Source organism: Dama dama, chromosome 32 (genome assembly GCF_033118175.1).
Source record: "Dama dama isolate Ldn47 chromosome 32, ASM3311817v1, whole genome shotgun sequence".
Lineage (NCBI taxonomy): Eukaryota > Metazoa > Chordata > Mammalia > Artiodactyla > Cervidae > Dama > Dama dama.
Window position 1 is genome coordinate 9,910,590 of NC_083712.1, and position 22,391 is coordinate 9,932,980.

Here is a 22,391-nt window from a genome sequence, read left to right on the forward strand (position 1 = left end):
CTGTGCTCAGCTTTCTTTATAGTCCAACGCTCACATTCATACATGACTACTGGAAAAACCATACCTTTGACTAGATGAATCTTTGTTGGCAAATTAATGTGTCTGCTTTTTAATATGCTGTCTAGGTTGGTCATAACTTTCCTTCCAAGGAGTAAGTGTCTTTTAATTTCATGGCTGCAATCACCATCCACAGTGATTTTGGAGCCCAGAAAAATAAAGTCCGCTACTGTTTCCATTGTTTCCCCAACTATTTGCCATGAAGTGTTGGGATCAGATGCCATAATCTTAGTTTTCTGAATGTTGAACTTTAAGCCAACTTTTTCACTCTCTTCTTTCACTTTCATCAATAGGCCCTTCAGTTCTTCACTTTCTGCCATACGGGTGGTGTCATCTGCACATCTGAGGTTATTGATATTTCTCCCGACAATCTTGATTCTGGCTTGTGCTTCATCCAGCCCAGCGTTTCTCATGATGTACTCTGTATATAAGTTAAATACGCAGGGTGACAATATACAGCCTTGACGTACTCATTTTCCTATTTGGAACCAGTCTGTTGTTCCATGTCCAGTTCTAACTGTTGCTTCCTGAAATGCATACAGGTTTCTCAAGAGGCAGGTCAGGTGGTCTGGTATTCCCATCTCTTTCAGAATTTTCCACAGTCTATTGTGATCCACACAGCCAAAGGCTTTGGCATAGTCAATAAAGCAGAAATAGGTATTTTTCTGGAACTCTCTTGCTTTTTCAATCATCCAGAGGATGTTGGCAATTTGATCTCTGGTTCCTCTGCCTTTTCTAAAACCAGCTTGAACATCTGGAAGGTCACGGTTCACATATTGCTGAAGCCTGGCTTGGAGAATTTTGAGCATTACTTTACTAGCGTGTGAGATGAGTGCAATTGTGCAGTAGTTTGAGCCCTTAGCTGTATACTAAGTAAACAGTGTTCATACAAAAAGGTAGAGACTAACATAGATCCACCAAAGCTATCACCATTATTTCTTCAGTTAGTATGCTTTGCATGGGAACAAAACTCAGTCAAATCTGGTCCCTCTTCCAGATCACATGTCTAGAGACACCATTCTAATAAATTTTCCTTGTTAGTATCTGTCTTAAATATGTTTAAATTGGGGTCTAGTTGCTTTATAATATTATGCTAGTTTCTGCTGTGCAACAAAGTGAATCAGCTATATATAAATATATATATATATATATATATATATACCTGCTATTAAATTTTTTACTTTAATAAAAAATAAGATGCTTAAGTTAAAAAGGTTTCTCAAGAGGCAGGTCAGGTGGTCTGGTATTCCCATCACTTTCAGAATTCTCCACAGTTTATTGTGATCCAGTCAAAGGCTTTGGCATAGTCAATAAGGCAGAAATAGATGTTTTTCTGGAACTCTCTTGCTTTTTCGATGCTCCAGCAGATGTTGGCAGTTTGATCTCTGGTTCCTCTGCCTTTTCTAAAACCAGCTTGAACATCTGGAAGTTCATAGTTCACGTATTGTTGAATCCTGGCTTGGAGAATTTTGAGCATTACTTGACTAGCATGTGAGATGAGTGCAGTTGTGTGGTAGTCTGAACTCTCTTTGGCATTGCCTTTCTTTGGGATTGGAATGAAAACTGATGTTGATACTGAAAGTACAGAGGGAGAAATGATCTTAAAAGATAGATTTCTCACTCAGTCAGCTCTAGCTATCTGCTGGAAGCTACAAAAAGAGGTGTCTGGATCAAATCAGTCTTTAGAAAAACTTGCAGCTGGCTCATACAGTGTATTATGGTAGAAAATATGAGGAAGAAAATAGGAAGAAAAAAGAACCAGGCCAAAGACTGAAGCCCCAACAATGGCTGTTAGACCTGCTTTGAAACAGCTTGAGGAAAAATGCCCAGAGGGACCCAGGTGAAAAGGGACGGACTTGTTATTACTGTGGGAAGGAGGGGCATCTCAAGCGGGATTGCCCTCAGGCATCTGAGCCACCCCCAGCTCTGTATCCGGTCTGCAAAGGGCCACACTGGAGGAGAGACTGCCCTCTGAGGTGCAGCCCCAGAGGTCGGACTCTCAAGACAGTTGGGACTGAAGGTGTCGGGGGGTCTCCACACAAGCCCCCTTCCTAATTACACCTGAGGAGCCCCAGGTATTAGTAACTGTGGGGGCCAATCAGTCGATTTTCTTTTGGACCCTGGGGCCACTTTCTCTGTGCTCACGGAAGCACCCGGTCCACTTTCCTCCTGACCCACTACTGTAATGGGGCTGTCAGGAGGAGCCAACGCTATTATGTCAGTCATCCTTTAAGCTGCAACTGGAACTCTGTGCTATTTTCTTGAGTTTTTAATTGTGTTGGGAGTCTCTCTCACCCCTTCTGGGGAGGGATATGCTGAACAACGTCCAGGCCTCTGTTTTCATAAATATGGAACCCATTCTTTTTAACTGAACAAAATGTAAATCCTAAAGTGTGGGCTGATAGAAAAACTGTGGGTCAAGCACAAAATGCTGTTCTGGTTGTTATCAAGCTCAATGACCCTCACTTATTTCCACATCAAAAGCAGTATTCACTAAAGTCTGAGGTATTAAGGAAGGGTTAAAACCCATCATTGAAAATTTAAAGGAACAGGGGCTATTAATTCTCTGTAATAGTCCATATAACACTGCTATTTTGGATGTAAAAATATCAAATGATAAATAGAGACTTATTTAAGATATACAAATAAGTGCCTGATCCTTATACCTGATTGTCTGAAGTTCCTGAATGAGCCAAATATATTTCAGTCACTGATTTGAAGGTTGCTTTCTAGAGTTAAACCTATATTAAATCATCCTCTATTTATGACATTAAGACAATTGAGAGGATTCTTGGGCATTACAGGCTATTGCTGCATTTTGATTCTGGGTTACAGGGAACTTGCTGGACTTTTATATAAACTTTTAACTGAAACTCAGCAGGCCCAAACAAGCTGGTTTGGTCCCCAGAGGATCAAAAGGCTTTTAAGGTTCTACAAACTGCTCTCTTGCAGGCTCCTGATTTGAGCCTGCCCACAGGATCAGAGTTCAATTTGTTACTGAAAAAAGGCTACGGCCACATTGCTTAAGGGTAATTGCTACTATTGTTTGCTAATGACTAAAGCTCATAAGTTTACTAATGGACAAAATCTTGCTGTACTGACTTCTCATGATGTAAGTGGGTTCTTAAACTCTAAAGTTCAGAGCAAGAATGGCTTCATCTTTAAAGCTGCTGTAACTCAAGGGGTGTCAAAAGCTCTAAGAATAGAATATCACTTACACTGTTCCTGGAGACCCCAATTTTCAGAAAAAGTTAAAAGGCTACTGACATTATTGAGGCATCTGCATAAGGTAACTCAGGAAACACAAGACTGTTGGTTTAAAGTTTTACCCATAGCTTTAATGAGGGCTTGAGCTGCCCCTAAGAAGAAGGGAGTGTCTCTGTGACAGACTGTTTTTTGTGCACAGATATTGTCATGGATCCAGAAGCCTTAGAATTAACTATGTGACTCAGCTTTTAGCTTTTCAGCAGACTTTTCCAGGAGATTAACTCCTGACCCAGCCTTTGAGTCAAATAAGCCACTGTTTGAGCCGGGAAACGAGATGGGCCTGAGAATATATGTGGGCTTGCTTCTGGTGACTCCAGAAGTCCTGAATCTGCTGTTTGACCCTCAAGACAATGCCTTCTGGTCCTGGGCTCATTCCTACGCTGCATTGCACAATTGGTCTAATTACTGGGTCTGTGGAGCACTCTCCTGCTCATCAATTGAAGGCTTAACAAGGTGGGTTTCTCCTCGTCAAGGAAAGGACTTTCCTCAACTCTGCAATGACATGCAACAATCCTAAGATGGATTTATGTAACTATGGACATGATGTGACTTTTAATTTTGATTACATTTTAACTTGGTTTAATGACTATTTTGCCTTATATCTAGACCTGTATAATGGGGTTTGTTTCTAACTGTCTGAGTTCTTAAATTACAAATGATTGTCCAGGCTCCTACAAGTGCCACAACCTCCTTCAACTATTACTTGGGGCCCCTGGATCTAAGACCCTCAGTATGAGGGTTAGGAGAATATGTTGCCTCAACAATTTAGGGATGGCACCTCTAAACAGTAGGAGGTAGTTATGAATTGAAAACAATGCCCCTTTCTGTTGGCAAAATAACTCTCCTAAAAGAAAAGGGAGGAATGGGAGGCAGGTTGATAAGAAGGCCGCAGACCTGGAATTCTCAAGGAGGAGGAAAGGACAAACATCTTTTTTTTTTTTTTCCTCTATATTCCTTAGTCTTAGTCATATAAAATAAAATGGTTTTTTCTTTAAGCCTGGAACTGATGGTTATGCAACAAACAACGCAGTTTAAACTCTATACTAAGGATTATAGAACGATAATGTATCCTGCTTGAGGACACTTTCTCCTTCTTGAAAACCTCCTGACTAATCTTGTTATCTTAAAATGTAAACTGTGGGAGTGGGTCTAGTAAGATTTTTACAAACTTGAAACATTCTTTTGAAACATCCCTTTCCTAAGACTAGCAAGTGGGGTACTCTCTGTCCCCCTGCTGATGTCTATGTCAGAGGTACTCTCTGTCCCTTTTAATACTTTAATAAAACTCTGCTATACAAAATCTCTTGAGTGATCAAGCCTAGTCCTTGGTTCTGAAGCAGAATCTTCTTCGGAGATCACGAATTCAACATCGTTCACTGTAAGCTATCAACTGGACTGAGGGTGCCAGAAATGATCCAAAGGGAGCTGATTTAACATCCAAGAGAGGTTGCATTTGGTCATCGGAAACCACAGAGCAACACCAACCAGAGAGGCAGGCTTCAGAAAGGCCCCAGTGCCCCCGAGTCACACTCGCCCTCCCCTGACACTCTCTCCTCCTGACAACCATTCATCAGAGAACAGGAGTTTATCTAGAGTCCTAAAAAGAAGCTAACTAGCGCTGAATCAGTGACATGCTTGGTGAATGATCAGTTCCAGGTGAAACAAAAGAGAAAAAAAAAGCAGTAAACCATACAACATCACAAATAGAGAGGGTGGTCAGTCGCTGCAGAGTCTGTGGTAAAAAAGCACTCCTTGGAGAGCATGTGTTCCCAAGTTCCCATAACTCCAGCGGTTAATGATAACAGCTGTGGGAACTCATCAATTCAGAAAATGACATCAGTGAAAAGCTGGTTCCTGGAGGTCTGGGGCACAGGGGTATCATCACAACCACTAATGAAAGTCTTGGGGATGCTGGGGAAGAGGCTCAGCAAATCTTTGGGGAGAAAATAAAACTAATTTCTCTGAAAAATTCCCATGTGTGAAGGCATGGAAAACCAGAACACATAAATTTGATGAGAATTGTAACATATTTATAGATTTTTTTTTTATTGGTCATATAAGCCTGTACATTTGTTTTTGAAAGTCATCGCTCTCTCCGTAAGAATTAACTGTATTGTTACACTTAAAATTTGACACAGGTTTCCAGGAAGATACAAAGGGCTTTGAGGGACCTTGACTTGCAGTAAAAAAGTCTCCAGCACCAGTCCACTCTGAAAATGTACTGAAAACGCTGTAATCATGAAGGCTAAAATGGACTATCACCTTTATTTCAATTTATAATGTTGTCATTTCCCGTTTTCTGTATGCATGAAAAATGAATACTAAAAGGATGCTGATTTTAAGAATGGTTTTGTTTCTGATTTTTAAAAGACCAAGGAGAGTGACTCCCTTTCCTTCATTTTCAGACTCTGTTTTAAAAAGACACAAGACAATTCTCTTTGAACTCAAGGACAATATGCTATTTCAAGGGAAAGAAAGTAATACTATAGCTAGTGAGTGAAAAAGAAAATGCCCCTGATCATCTGCATACTGTTAATAACCTTTTCTGGGAAGCCAGAGCCAAGACCTGTAATTCTGTCTGCCTGGAGCAGCACCCCATTTTCCTCTTAGTTAAACCTAAGGGTCAGGAGGAAGTTCCAACCAAGATGCCGTCTTCTTTATCAGGCTCACACTGGACTGTCCCAGAAAAGCTGATGAGACAAATGAGACCCTCAGAGTGCTCCACGCTTCCGACCACAGATACTGGGTCCATAGATGGAGACTCCCTACTACAGCCATTTGCAGTATCTCTGAACCTGGGTCCCCAGGGAGGCAGCGTGTTGCGAGAGGCACAGTCTGGAGGCTGCTGGCACCTGGGTGAACCGGTGGATCTGCCCACCTGCCGGGCTGAAGCAGGAAACGAGCGCTGAGGAGTGGACACAGGGACAGTAGGGTCCAGGTGGAGCTGACCGGGTTCCTTGCCCTCTTAAAGATATCATAAAAACTAATACGATTTGTGATGGGGTCAGGTCGAGAGAATAAAAAATCAATACCTTTTTGAATAGTATAAAAAAAACTATATATGTTGTGTTGGCAGTGTTCTTTCAAGGCCAGACGACCCCACTCACCCAGACACTTGGGCAGAGAGCGATCCCACAGGCCGTTCGCCATGCAGGTGAGGGCAGAAGATCCCAGCAGGTAGAAGCCCCTCTTGCATTGATATACAACAGTCACTCCATACTCAAAACCCTCGGGGAGGCTCTGGTGATCGTGACGAACAGCGTTTTCCACCAAGCCTGGGTCGGAGCAGTTCACCACTGTGGAGGGGAGCACATCACACATAGTTTACACGCAGCTCTACAATTACAACCCTGGAGAGGGGGATGGCAACCCACTCCAGCGTGCTCAGCTGGGGAATCCCAGGGGGACAGAGGAGCCTGGTGGGCTGCAGTCTAAGGGGTCACAAAGAGTCAGACATGGCTGACTAAACAACAACAACATCATTTATAAATGAAACAGACTGCAGAGAAGGTGAACTCCTCCTCGTGGTTTTGGGAAGTTTGTAGGATGACAACCTCACAGCCAAGGCTTAGTGTGAAATCCTGCAGCCTTGAGCAGCTCCACTTCCTGCTCTGGGTCACCAGGCTTCAGAAAAATATCGAGCAACATATTGGCTTCTACATCAATTTTAACATGAGGCTGATACCTTTTAACTGCTTCCTAATAATAAGCTTCTTCAATGTAAAGTCTAAAATTAGTTTTCCCGCTTATATTTTTAAATTATGAAAATGTTACAGTAGAAATGGCTGAAGTTAAAGTCTTTGTATGTGAGTGTGAGGGTTTAGGATAGCCTGGGACACACAAATTAATTCCTCCCCCTACCCCCATCAACATGCACTAATGCTTCAATATATGCCTGCAGAGATTTCTGTTAAACATTTGTCCTAAGTTGTCTCAATCGTGTCTAACTCTTTGTGACCCCCATGGACTGTAGCCTGCCAGGCTCCTCCATCCAGGGATTTCCCAGGCAAGAATACTGGACTGGGTTGCCATGCCTTTCCCCCAAGGGATCTTCCCAACCCAGGGATTGAACCCGTATCTCTTACGTCTCCTCCATTGGCAGACAGGTTCGTTACCACTAGCACCACCCGAGAAGCCTTCCATCAAAACTTAATAGAATGTAAATAAGGTGGCCCCTGGTTTGAGGTCTTCCCCTGTAGAAACCGCAGGGATAGGGGACGTGTCCTCGGAGCTTGAGTGCCCACTGGCGTCGGGGAGGGGACCAGCCGCCACAGGTGCAGAGGAGAGAAGGGGCCGGGACTGTCTGCACTCTGACCGCCCAGGGCTGAAGGGCAGCTGTGGGAGCCACACTCTCGCCCACATTTCAGACCTGCGGTAACTGCTGCACTCTTAGTTGGAGACACAGTGCCTAGCAGAGGGTAACACATCAGAGTGAAACCGGTGACAGACTCACTGTGGGGGTCTTCCCACATCCCAGCATCACACCCCTCAACACGCTAAGCAGAGACCTGGCCTTGATGTTCAGGTGTTAAAGCCTGACACAGAACAGGAAGTCCTCAGTTGGGGAGAAAGGGAAAGATTGTATCATATACACAGCCCACATGGAGTCCCGGAGGACATTTGTGTTTATTGGGGGTTAAGACATTCATGTAATGGATCAGCAACATGTCTGAGGTCACAAAGGTAGTTACACCAGAGCTAGGTGAGGGTCAGAGCTCTGGACCACTCCTGAGCCTCCTGCAGTGGACGCAGGGCTTTGTGAGAAAAGGGCGGCGGAAGGAGGGGAGGGGAGGGGGAGGGGAGGAGGGAGGGAGGAGGAAGGGAGGAAAGAACCATTTCCTTATCTTCTTAATTCTTTTATCTTACAATTTGTTTACATTTCCTTTTCTATGTTTACTCCTGTTTCTTGCTTATTTCTTATTTTCTTTTATGGCTCATTAAAAATCTGATCACAAACAGGAAATACAAGAAAATGATGCTCCATAATGGAAACTATAGCCAAATTAAATTCTTTGGCAGTGGGAAAAAATGGGTAAGGATTAGTTCACTCACTTTTTTTTTTTTTTAAAAAGTATTCATAGTTGATTAGAGTTCTGAGTAATATTTGTTTTTAAATTTTCCAGTAGAAGGAATTATGCAAAGTTGAGAGGACAACTGAAGGTGAGATAACTCTGCGGTGTTCAGTATACTGCACAGAATAAATGTTTTCAGCTTGTTTACTAACTGCATGAATCAAAATTTAAATATAAGATTACTGGTCACAGGGAGAAAAAACCCAAAAAACAATTTATTATGACTGTTTTTCAAATACATGAAGGTAACCTTTCATCTTTTATCAATAACTGATAAAAATAAAGAAATTGATTTTCAGTGTAATGTGATATTCAGGTTTGATAAAGAAGAAACATTCTCATTGATTATAATTGATTCTAGTTAAATTTCAGAGACAGGTGGGGGTGGGGAGACTGAGAACCTACTATGTGTCAGGCACTTTGCTAAGCATGTCACATGCGCTGGTTTACTTAGAACTCACAGAAACCCAAACCTTCTTTGCCCATTTGTAGAAGAAAGCTGATGTTCTCCAGTGAAGTTGAGGATTAACTAACTACAAGATTTGTAACAGGAGGGAAAGCAGTAGGGCACAACTTTTGAGAGGATGACTTAGCACAAGAATGCAACAGAAACCGATTAGAGTCAAATGGGATCAAGGTGACAGACAAGAGGAGACCTTAATCCTCAATCAACAAGTGAAATGACACATCCAGAGGTGCCGTGACAGTTCCCTGGAACTGTTAAAAGACCAAGGAGTAGGCAGTGGCCCAAATCCTGGAAATCTCCACCCCTTCGAATTATCCTCCTACTCATTAGCATATGAAATTACCCAGCCTATAAAAACTAACCACACCAAACTTCGTGGCCACATTCGCCCTCCCTCGGCCAGGGCCCACACTCTGTGAAGTGTGCGTCTCTCTGTATCTGAATAAATTCACTTCTTACCTATCACTTTGTCTCTCACTGAATTCTTTCCACGATGAGACATCAAGAACCTGAGTTCCAGTAGGTCTCGAAACCAGGTATTGTGGGTTTTGGCTGGATCTGAGTCCCAGGCACGTGGGTTCAAGTCCCAAGCAGGGTCTTGGTTTGGTTTCAGTCCCACCCATATTGGTTAGAGTCCCAATCTGAGGTAAACACTTTCAGATTCAGTTATGTAAGTTTAGTGAGTTTTTGGTTTTTTTGTTTGTTTCCTTTTTCATTCCTCTCTAATCAGAACAAAGCCTTCACTCACCCCATAGTTTCTTAATTTTCTTTATCCTCATGTATGTAACAGCAAAGGACATATATTCTCTGCATTAAAATGACTAATCCAACAAAACTGTAGATGAGATGGAAAAAAATAAAACCTCCTAATGTTTGCCTGTAACACAAACATTTTTACACGGGGAAAGAAAACACTGTGAGTCATCCTGAGACTGTCAGACTTGGTCTACCTCATTTCTTGTCCTTGAACTTGACATGTATTTTGGAATTTAAGAGATAAAGACTCAGAGAATGCTCTTCTATAGAAACAGGGCCTTGAAATAGCAGACATAAACCTGACTCTTAGAGTAGACATGACAATGTCTATTTTCATTCCATGTTACCAAGTCTGCAGCCATACAACTTATTTACTCCAGAAAGATATTACTACCAGCAAAAAAGTGTGGCTTATTTATTTATTTATTTTCCTGGTCCTGTTTGTAAAGGTAGTGAGGGGGGTTGAGTCGTTTCCTGTATATTGTTGTTGTTGAGTCACTCAGTCGTGTCCAACTCTTTGTGACCCCACGGACTGCAGCATGCCAGGCTCCTCTACCCTTCACTATTTCCTGGAGTTTGCTCAAACTCATGTCTGTTGAGTCAGAGCCATCCAACCATCTCATCCTCTGTCATCCCCATCTCCTCCTGCCTTCAATCTTTCCCAGTTCTGGATGATGGTGAACTGATTTATCACAAATGCATCAGGCATGGCCTGAGCGTTCTTCTGTGTAGGGCTGAGTCTGAGGATAAAATGTGACTCAAGTGGAGAGACTGGAAATCTGCATCTAAACCAGCCTCACTTGAGCACAGATTTACCTGGAGTTTCATTCCAAAGTTCTGGTGGAGTTTCTCTTTCACATCATTAACCAGATACTATAGGGCTGGCTTCCCAGGGGACTCAGATGGTAAAGAACCCACCTGCCAGTGTGGGAGACACAGGTTTGATCCCTGGGTCAGAAAGATCCTGTGGAGAAGGAAATGGCAACCTGCTCCAGTATTCTTGTCTGGGAAGTCCCATGGACAGAGGAGCCTGGCAGACAGCAGCCCACGGGTGGCAGTGAGTCAGACACGACTCGGGAGCTGAGCACGCACGCTCAGGATTCCACAGCTCATTGAGCCCCCATATTAGACATGGGGGAACTGTATCCAAGATTTGGAGGGGGGAGAAATGAAGCACAACAGCATGCTTACACAAGATACAACACCTTAGAATGTCTGGGGAATTACTCAAAGAATCACACAGAGAAGAATCAGGCCATAATGCAGGGCACATGGAGAATCTCTGGAAATTGTGTTAATAGGGGAGTTATTTCTGTTAACTTCAACTTTTTAAATTTCTTGTCACTTTTTTTTCCTGACACTTTACCATCCTTATGAACCTGACCTCTTTGAAAACATGCTTTTCCTCATTGAATAATATACATGTAAATTCTGTGAATTAGACAGTACCCCGTAGTTCATAAATGAAGCAACACAAAGCAACACAGAATAACAGAAAATGTGAGCAGGAGGCACCTGGCTTGCCGGGGGATTTCTACTCGCCTCAAGGCTGGGATGATGACACTTGTCGGTCATCTCCCTCTTTATCAGCATTTTGGAGATGCCAGCTTTTAAAATTAAGTACTCACTTTAAAGGTCTACTCTTCCAAAGGCAGGGTCAAGAGAATAAGAAGACAAGCCACAGGATAAGAGACAATGTTAGAAATGACACAGCCAATAAAAGATGGCTACCGAAAACTGAAAAAGAACTCTTAAAACTCAACAATGGAAAACAACCCAACTGAAAAATGAGCCACAGACCATAACTGACCCCGCAGCAGAGAAGACTTACAGATGGCAAACGAGCACAAGGAAAGATGCTACAGGTCATATGTCCTCAGGGAGATGCAAATTAAACAACCAGAGATGCCACTGCACACCCATCAGAATGGCCAACGTTCAGAACACGGACAACTGCAGATGCCAGTCTGGATGGGGAGAGCAGGAACTCTCATCGCTGCTGCTGGGGATCAGACTGTGCAGCCAGTGATGAAGACAGTTTGGTGGTTTCTTACCAAATTAAACATAGCTCTTACCATACAATCCTGAAATCCTGTTCCTTAATATTTACCCAAGGGAGTTAAAAACTTCTCTCCACACAGAATCCCACATGGCAATGATTACAGCAGGTTTATCTACAGTTGCTAAAGCTTGGAAACAACCAAGATGTCCCTCAGGAGGTAAATCTCCAGACAGACTGTGATCCTTCCAGACATAGGATTTTACTCATCCCTAAAACCATACTATCAAGCCATTAAAAGGCATAGAGGAAACTTAAATGTATACACTAAATGAAAATTCAGATCTGAAATGGTTACATATTGTGGTTGCAACTTGACTTTCTAGAAAAAGCAAAACTATGGATATGGTAAAAAGGTCAGGGGTTGGCAGGTGCTGAGGGGAAGAAGGAAGGCTGAGGAGGCTGAACAAGGAAATGTTAGGGCTGTGAAAACACTTGGCAGGTATAGCGATGACGGCTACATGTCCTCATGTGTGCGTGCTAAGCTGCCTCAGTCATGTCCCACCCTTTGTGACCCCATGGACTGCACCCCACCAGGCGCCTCTGTTCAGGAGTTCTCTAGGCAAGAATATTGGAGTGGGTTCCATGCTCTCCTCCAGGGGACCCTGCCAACCCAGGGATCGAACCCAAGTCTCTAATGTCTCCTGCATTGGCAGGCGGGTTCCTTACCACCATTGCCACCTGGGAAGCCACATGGCATCATGCACCTGTCCAAACCCATAGGTCCTATGTTAAAACTGAAACCCTGGGTTTCCCTGTGGTCCAGTGGTTAAGAATCTGCCTTGCAAAGCAGGGGGCACGTTCAATCCCTGGTCTGAGATGACATGCCGAGGGGCAACTAAGCCTTCGAGCTTGCCCGCATGCCCTAGAGCCAATGCTCTGTGATAAGACAGCCACCACAATGAGAATCCTGAGCAGTGCAACTAGAGAGCAGCCATCGCTTGGTACAACTAGAGAAAAGCCCGAGCCGCAGCAAAGACCCAGCACAGCCAACGTGTGCCGTGTAGGTCCATCAGTGTTAATAAATGCGCCATCTTGCAGGGACGTTGATAATTAGGGGTGTGCACTGCGGGGGCAAGGGGTACTGGGAAACCTCTGTACCTTCCGCTCAATCTTGCTATGAACCTAAAACTGCTCTAAAAGAATAAAATCTATTAAAAAAAAAAGTCCTTCACGAATTTGGTGATAACGATAACCCTATATGCAAAACCGAAAAAGAGACACAGAAATACAGAACAGACTTTTGAGCTTTGTGGGAGAATGTGAGGGTGGGATATTTCAAAAGAACAGCATGTATGCTATCTATGGTGAAACAGATCACCAGCCCAGGTGGGATGCATGAGACAAGTGCCCGGGCCTGGTGCACTGGGAAGACCCAGAGGAATCGGGTGGAGAGGGAGGTGGGAGGGGGGATCGGGATTGGGAATACACGTAAATCCATGGCTGATTCATATCAATGTATGACAAAACCCACTGGAAAAAAAAATAATAATAATAAAAATAAATTAAAAAAAAAAAAAAAAAGTCCTTTCCAATTTTTCAAGAAAAGGTAGGAAGAAAAGACAAGTCAAAATTAACGCTGAAGTCATTAAAATGCACCCTGGCCTCCTTCACACTGAGCCATAAACTGCTAAAGGACCAGCACCTATGGTAAAACACCAAGTGAAAGTGAAAGTTGCTCAGTCGTGTCCGACTGTTTGTGACCCCATGGGCTATACAGTCCATGGAATTCTCCAGGCCAGAATACTGGAGTGGGCAGCCTTTCTCTCCTCCAGGGGATATTCCAAATCCAGGAACTGAACCCAGGTCTCCCACATTGCAGGTGGATTATTTACCAGCTGAACCACAAGAGAAGCCCAAGAATACTGGAGTGGGTAGCCTTTCCCTTCTCCAGCGGATCTTCCTGATCCAGGAATCGAACCAGGGTCTCCTGCATTGAAGGTAGATTCTTTACCAGTTGAGCCACAAGGGAAGCCCTAAACACCCAGAACTATTGTTAAATGACAGGCATTTGATTTCTCCTCCATTGCTTTGGCATAAGTTGGATGAAAATGATGGAGAAGGAAATGGCACACTCCAATATTCTTGCCTGGGAAATCCCGTGGACAGAGGAGCCTGGCGGGCACAGTCCATGGGGTCTGTACAGGAGTATAGACGCGACTTAGTGACTAAACAATGACAAAGGAGAGTGAGGTACAGAAGAGAAATTTTGATAATTAAAAACCTGCTATTTGAACTTACTCCATCTTTCCTTCAGCCAGCCAGAATGTCCTGTGTCCAGGGGGCAATCTCAGCAACTGCGGACCTTCCTCCCTAATTAACCAGCCCTGATCTCTGGATTATTATCTGCATAAATGTATGAATTATTTCAGCCAGCTCTGTATTGACAGTATATGGCATGGCACTCAGAACATAGTAGGTACTTAGTAAACGTTAGGTTGAGGAGAAGGGTTCTGGAGAGATGGATCTAGAAGTCCCTACATGCCTAAGACATCAAAGGCATAGCTATGCCATAACCCACTATGAACATTAACTGGACCCAAATTTATGGGCCTTCATTTTTAATCATTCTTACTGTTGAGCTATCTTTCCCTGTCGTAGTGGATAGAGAAAACAGTGATTAAAGCTTTCTAACCTTCACCTAGGTTTGTCTAGTCAGAGCTATGGTTTTTCCAGTAGTCATGTATGGATGTAAGAGTTGGACACAAAGAAAGCTGAGCACCAAAGAATTGATGCTTTTGAACTGTGGTGTTGGAGAAGATTCTTGAGAGTCTCTTGGACTGCAAGGAGATCAAACCAGTCCATCCTAAAGGAAATCAGTCCTGAATATTCATTGGAAGGACTGATGTTGAAGCTGAAGCTCCAATACTTTGGCCACCTGCTGCAAAGAGTCAGACACGACTGAGTGACTGAACTGAACTGAATCTTTAGCCAATCTCTGAAGCTGCTAGAACAAGTGGCGGACACCATAGCCCAGTCTCTCCACTGTTGTCCAAGTACCCAGGGCTCGGGGCAGACACGTGTTTCCCTGTGAGAGGGGTGAGTGAGTCACCATGGCTATCACAGCCATGCATACACCATGCTCAGCAAGCACTAGGGGCTGCTGGGGTGCCCCGCTGAAGGGGAGGGGCCAGACATACGGAGACGCCAACTAGTTGTGCCAGCTCACTCGTGCCAGAGATCCCCCAACTCCATTCGTCCCAATCACTGCCCCTGACTAATATGATTTAACGAAAACATGTAATCCACAAGGTGAACCTGCCAAAGTCCAGGCTGACCAGATGCCCCACATTGTCAGGAGACTAGCGCGGGCTTTGGGACGAGAAACCAGGGGCATCTCCGTGAGATACTCCACTGTTTCCTTCCCTGTAGCTCAAACGATAAAGAATTTCCTTGCAATGCAGGAGACCCAGGTTCGATCCCTGGGCCAGGAAGATCCTCTGGAGAAGCGAATGGCAATTCACTCCAGTATTCTTGCCTGGAGAATCCCATGGACAGAGGAGCCTGGTGGGCTACAGTCTGTGGGGTCGCAAAGAGTCAGACACGACTGAGTGACTAACACTTCACTTCTCCTCCCCCAACAGGACACACCTGAAGCCTGCCTTCTGGGGACAGTGAGAACAGGGAACCTGTGGTCTGCTCTTCATGGCAAGACTTTCTCATGTTGAAAAGGGAGTTTTAGAGGGAAGTGGAATGAGGAGGCATTACTCTGTTTTAGAGCTGCAGCCAAGCACTCTGATATAGACGTGTGCCAGTCTGAACAGGTAGGCAGCCAAATTTCAAGTAACTGCCTTTTGAAGCACAGCTTGAATTCCAACCCTGCTATTGTTGCTTTTGAATAGAGCTCCCTTGGGTACCCAGTGGGAAGGTGGGTGATTGTCAGAGCATGGGACCTTTGTAAGTGTCTGGCTTTAATACTGTTACTACCAAAAACAAACAGAAATAACACTTCACCTTCACACGGAAGAATGTTCACCTTCAATAAGAGAGATGTTTTAATGGAAAGTAATTGGAGCAAAACCTTAAACAGCATGAATTAAAAGCTACAAGATGAACCTGTCAGTATCCAAGTTCTCCAAACTCTTAAAAACTCAAAAACTACAGAGCAGCATTTCCTTGGAAATTTAGGTGTTAATCCAAATCTGTGTGACAATTTTTAAAGAAGCAAATTTCTAAAACTTGAGATCTAAGTGTGAGTGCGAAAGTCTCTCAGTTGTGTCCAACTCTTTGCAACCAACTCTTTGGACTGTATAGTCCATGGAATTCTCCAGGCCAGAATACTGAATGAGTAGCCATTCTCTTCCCCAGGGATCTTTCCAATTCAGGGGTCAAACCCAGGTCTCCCACATTGCAGGTGGATTCTTTACCGACTGAGCTATCAGGAAAGCCCTGAGATCTAAAACTTGAGATCTAAAAGCAGTTAGAACTTCTTAAGTGCATCCCTAAGTCTAGAAGCGTAAGGACCAAAGGTGTGGAATATATGTGGTAGAGATAAATGAGTGCCTAAGTGAGGAGAAGGATAAATGGAAGAAGTCTTTGAAGCATGGAGTCCCAGGGTTTTGTGACTGAATATCTGGCCAAAGACCAGAGACCATGGAGAGATTTGCGCATCATCCTCAGAAATGTTATCCCACCACATGGGAAGCGTGTGCAGAAGCCCTCCAAGCAGGCAGACAGGCCCCCTGGTGTGTGATCGTCCCCGCTGACTGGGGACTCTCCTACCTCGGCAGGTGGGCAAGGGGCTGCTCCACTGGCCATTGCTCCGACACTGGGCTCGAGATGCACCCTGCAGCAGGTAGCCGGGGCTGCAGGTGAAGTTCACCACATCGTTCAGGTTGAACTCGCTGCCGTTGGTCAACCCGTGCGCGGGGTTCCCCGGGTGTCCACAGGTGATGGCTATGGAGGAAGACAGGCCCACATGGTGGTCAGAAGACGAACTAGTCACCACCCTCACCTGGAATTCTTCATCATACATATTCATATGTGTTAAACGTGTGAATTAGAGGGTTGACAGCGGATCAGATATGTCACAGATTGTGTTTATATTTGGAAGCAGATATCAGGAGAGGCATGGGTTGAACCCACAGGCTTTTATTATAAATAATTGTGGAAAATAACCAGCACCTGCATTTGTTCATAATCATAATTATTATTTCTTATTTATATCATGACGGAATATCAAGTAACTTTGAAATAAAACAATGAAAAACAAGATGCAAATTTTTTTTGTTAATCATGAGTTTTGAATATTTTTCCCTTAGAAAACATCAGCTAATTAAGTGGAATTCTCATTTTGAGACATTAAAGGAATTTAGCTGAAAATTTAAATTATGTATGTATAAATTATTCCAAAATCAATCTAAACATCATGAAATTAGCAAAAATGAGGGCATGCTCAAATCCTATTTTCTTCAACATCCCCCATTTATGCAGTCAACTGTCATCCTGTGATGCCCACAAACACAGTAACACAAATCATGAAGATACTCTCGACTGGCCCTTTCAAAAGAAACACATTACAGCAGTAAAACCGGTGTTCTTCTCACTTATCTTGTCAACCATTCTCCCTTCTAAGTAAAACTTTCACCCTTGACTTTGTACATTTACCATACCACTATCACAGAGAAGATCCGTCATTGCTGTAAACTTATATCAACGTTCCCTTTGTTTAGGAAAATAGAGAACATATTAGGAAAAACTGGTTTAAAAGGAAATTTGCAATAGAGGTACAATGTCTTCTAAAAATAGGAGCTGGCATTTGCCTTTGAAGTTAGAAAGTTTGAGGACAATTGTTACATACAGTTTCAACTTCTAGGAAAGGAAGGTCTGAGTACAAAGCTGTGTTCTTGATGAAGCAATGACAGAAACACACACAACAACTCGGAAGACTGGGGGTGGGCACGGGGGGCACCTGCGAAGTTGACCTGCAGACTCAGGCTCGGCAGCTCTGCCCTCCACTAGTCAGAGGTTGCGTCCACCTGGTCGTCCTGTGATGACGCCCAGAGGAATAAATGCCTGACATCCTCATCCTGGGACCCATCTGAGATGAGCTGGTGAGCAAACGCAATGTGGATGGGAGGCTGGAGGCGGGCTGGGAAAACATGGAATGTGAGGAGGACCAGAGACGGAAGCTGGGGAGTGCCCGTGTTCCCTCTCTCCCGTCAGCTCTCCATCTTCTCCTCTGAGATCAAACATGTCTGCACTACAACTTAAGGGCAAAAGGAAAACAGCCCTAAGGGAAACACCGCCCGAATTAGTTCACAGAAGGTACTTACGGACACAGACTGGGGTGTGTCCGGACCACTTGTGGTCTTGCAAGCATATCCGGACGGAAGTCCCCACGAGCCGGAAGCCAGGGTTGCACTGATACACCACTGTGTCCCTGTAACTGAAGCCGTCGCCGCTGATGTGACCATTCACGATGGGGTCCGGGGAGCCACAGTGGCCGGCTGGAAAGTGAGCAAAACCAACAAAGACATGCTGGAGAGTGTGTCTTCTGTAAAAGCACCACATTCATGACAAACAACAGGGGCCTACTGTCTAGCACAGGGAGCGATACGCAACAGCCTGGAATACACCAGAATGGAAAGAGTGTGAAACAGACTGTGTATCAGGTGTGACTGAGTCACTCTGCTGTAGGGAAGAGATTAACACAACACTGTCCATGGACTATATACATCCATCAAAAATTACAGAAGTAATACATTCATAATTTGCTTATCTTTATTGTCAAAGGACTAACAGCCTTGAATGCAAACGGTATTGAAAAATTTTCCACTTATATATATAGATATACATATAATATAGATATATTTGATATGTTTTCTTTTTCAGCGTTTTGATTTTTCTCAAATTGTGGGAACATAAGTAATATCTCAAATATAAAATTGTTAAAGGGTATTCCTTAGTTATGGTTTCTCCATTTATTTCTTCTACTTATTTTTCATTCATATTTTATGGTATTTATCTGGTAAATAAAAGTCAAAAGAAAGGAAGAGACACTTGGAATAAGGAAGAGACACTTAATACAAGTTCTGTAACCCTATTGAATATGTGTGGTGAAGAAAAGGATGGAAGGATTTCCAGTGAGAGATTAGATTCCTGAACTATTTATGAAATTCTAGAGGAAGGACTGGTGTCATAAAATAAGTCCAATTTCAGGAAGCGTCCAGCAGTGTCTTTGGGGCTGGGGATTCAATGAGGAGTAAGGCAGTCATAAGAGGTCTGACAGAGAAAGCATCCCAGGGAGTTTCATCTTAGAGAGGTGAGGAGTGGGGAGGGGACATGTAGCCAAACTGGGCATCAGACATCCAGAGAGGCAACATTGAAGGCCTGAAGGGAGCACACTGTTAGCCAGATCAAGGCGTCGAGTCCCTGTATTGGGAACCTTGATTTATTTTTAAAGTTTCAGTTAAAATGACGATTATGGAGCTATGGGACTAAACTGTTCATTTTCCAGAAGGGCACCCATTTTAGCCTTTTAGGTTATAGCCGTACACATCTCACACTCCATGTTGTGCAACTTCCCCAGTTTTGGCTGCATTTAGCTGTTGTATTCCAATGAGCACTGGTGCATGCATGCTAAGTTCCTCTAGTCATTTGTTTGCAACTTCATTGACTATAGTCCTCCAGGTCCTCTGTCCATGGGATTCTCCAGGCAACAATACTGGAGTGAGTGCCATGCCCTCCTCCAGGGGATTTGCCAACCCAGGGATCGAACTCATGTCTCTAGTCTTCTACACAGGCAGGCAGTTTCTTTACCACTAGCACCACCTGGGAAGCCCTCCACTGAGCACAATCAGCAGCAAAGAAAGGACAAGAAACTCTATTAACTGAAAAGAGAGAGAGAGAGAGAGAGAGAGAGAGAGAGAATTGGGATGAGGTATGTGGGCAGCCCTGCACGTTTCAAGAGAAAGTATCTCCTAAATTAAGTAAAGTGATGTGATTATCTGGGAGACCTGACACTGGGATGCCAGGCCTCCGGGTTTTGTGTTTGCTTGTTTCTTTTTCATTAGCATTCGGCTTCAGCTTAAACAAGATCACTAGATGTTTTTATACGCAATTCTGCAGCCAATATCATTGCACCTAGGTTAGGAGGCTGGATTTCTTGACAAATGTGTCAAATGTCCATCAAAGTGTGGACAGAAAATCTCAGAGTGAAGAGCATGTGGATTATTTTATTTTTACTTCAATCCGACTCATGAATTTAATAATCTGCCACAAATCAGAACCTGAGAGCTCTGGCTAGAAAGGGGCAAGTGAATTATGTAGAATACTGCAAAACTGTAACTGCACATGATTTTTAATTCAACAGATGGGTTGGCTGACAGAGAGATATATCCTAAAGGACTGGATGGATTTTCTTTTAGTTTAAGTATGAATTACAAATTCTATTATTTCCACATTGCTAGAACTTTACATTTTAATTCTCCATTTTCTCCCTGCTGAGGACAAGCATTACTATGCAATGGGTAATTCTCCAACTGCTTAAAATTGTTCTTGAGAGTCAGTAGCAGAACCAGGAATTCCATGCTGGGGTGGCTGTTTTCAGTTCTGGACAAGTGACTCTGTCTCACACACTAAACCGTGGAAAAGATCATTTATTGGCCAGCTAAGATGAACTACATGATGGAAAGGGAATTCCATGAAATTTCAGAATGACTGAGATTCCATATGTGTGAGTGGGTCACAAGGGTCTGCAGGTTTCGCCTCATCTGCAGAATGACTCCTCTGTGCCTTAAGCCGTAAGATCACTGGTCTTTAAGTTTATGCTACTTCAGGTGTAATGACAGCGGTATTATTGTTTTTATTTACTATATTTTCTTAGATGTCCCAAACAAAAGAGAGAACTTCTTTTAACAATCTTTCTCTAAAACTGAATTAGGTGGAGTAAAATCCATGGAATAAATTCTGCTAAAATACAGAGTAGAGGCCGGGTCACTCTCAGGAGAAGTCCTGTTGGGGAGGCCGTGAGTCAAACCCAAGGAGAACAAAGGACCCACAGGGGATTCTTGGCTTCCTCCCAGGTCCAGGGATTCCTGCAAACTCATCACGAGCGGGAACTGGACATGGTGGACGCAGCCATGCCCTCTGTGGGAGCCCTGCTCACGGTCAGAAGCGCAGAGAAGCCACCAGCCAGGCCCCTGGTATCAGTCGGCGTGGGCTAGCACATGGGCCAGGGGGACTGGATCTTCCTGGGTGTGACGTGCCTATCCCACCATGGCAGGGCCTCCACGGGCCCTGCCTCTCCAGGCAGCAGTTCTGGAAGGTTACTGTCCAAATTCTACACACAGATGCCATTGTGGTTTTTCAGTCACTAAGTCACGTCCAACTCGTTGCAACCCCATGGACTGCAGCACATGAGGCTTCCCTGTACTTCACTATCTCTCTGAGCTGGCTCAAACTTTGAGTCAGTGATGCCGTCCAACCACCTCATCTTCTGTCACCCCCTTCTCCTCCTGCCCTCAGTACTTCCCAGCATCAAGATCTTTTCCAATGAGTCAACTCCTTCACATCCGGTGGCCAAAGTATTGGAGCAGTAGCTTCAGCGTCAGTCTTTCCCAGTGAATACTCAGGGTCAATCTCCTTTACGATTGACAGATGCCTTACTATGTGTTGTAGACCAACAACACAGTTGTATGAGAGAACAAAAGTGTGCTTTGCCAGCTTGTTGCTAGTGGAGTGACTATTCTGAACACTGCCCTGGGATGAATGGAATCCCTCCATCCTCCAGCCCCCACACCTGCTGCCGCATCCAGGCATCTGGAAGGGGGCCCCGGGCAGGTGTATTTCAGAGATGGGGTCTCCCCATGGATAGGATTTTGCATTGTCCAGGTGAGCTCTCTGCACTGCACCTTGTCTCTGATGTTGCAATGATCACGGCTGCAACCTGACAAAACCGCACCGCCTTTCAGGGGTGACCTCCCTGAGCGACGGACACGCAGTGTCAGAGGTCAGTCAGCAGCTATGCCTGAGTACAATACACAGTGAGCGCACAGACCGAATGCCTGGGTTACAGCCTCCTGCAGTTACCTAGACTCGTGCGATCTCAGAAGGAAATTCTGTGATGCGGGAACTGAATCCAGTTCCCCTGGTCCCACGGACACCTGCTCCTCCAGGAGACCCACCGGGCACCCTGGCTCCCAGGTGACAGGGGTGTCCTGGTCTGGGCAGACCTAGAGCCTGCATCTCTCATTGTGGAGTTTGTGTGTTCACAGGAACTGAACAAGTGTGCCTCCAGTTACAAGGCCACTCTCTCACGTTCACACACACATACAGACACACACACACACACACATTTCCCCCACCCCCAGAATCCTCTACTTTAAGGTCACCTTTTCACTGTGCCAGTTTGTATCAGGGCAAATACTAAATATTGGTTTGGGGATTGGAAGTGAATACATTCACACGTTTTTACAAAATCTACAAAGCAAATTCTTCAGCCTCTGTATTTGCTTTGTGACTACTGGCACTCGCTGCTGAAAATAAAATAAGAAGCATTACAACTCTGCTGTACCTGCAGGAGACTGAGAAAGGCAGTCTGCTTCATTCTGCTGGCTCCACCAGTAACTCCAGCTGGGGGGCTAAAGGCCTATTTGGCAGCGACTTTTAAAGCCAGTTTACAAACTCCACCTGAGTGTTAACAAATGGCCATGAAATGTCAGATGGATCAGATCCCCTTAAGCACAGGAAACAGGCTAATGGCTGAGCATTA

General features: G+C 44.2%; 1 protein-coding gene across 1 annotated transcript in view; it reads right to left on the minus strand.

Annotated features, from left to right (window-relative positions):
- The window catches only part of CSMD1 (CUB and Sushi multiple domains 1), a 1,628,138-nt gene that overhangs the window by 43,366 nt on the left and 1,562,381 nt on the right, over positions 1 to 22,391 (minus strand). The window contains exons 53-55 of the mRNA XM_061134533.1: positions 17,953 to 18,126; positions 16,400 to 16,573; positions 6,432 to 6,620 (exon numbers count right to left, since the gene is read on the minus strand). Of these exons, the coding sequence (XP_060990516.1) occupies positions 6,432 to 6,620; positions 16,400 to 16,573; positions 17,953 to 18,126 (537 nt within the window). The remainder of the gene's footprint in view (positions 1 to 6,431; positions 6,621 to 16,399; positions 16,574 to 17,952; positions 18,127 to 22,391) is intronic.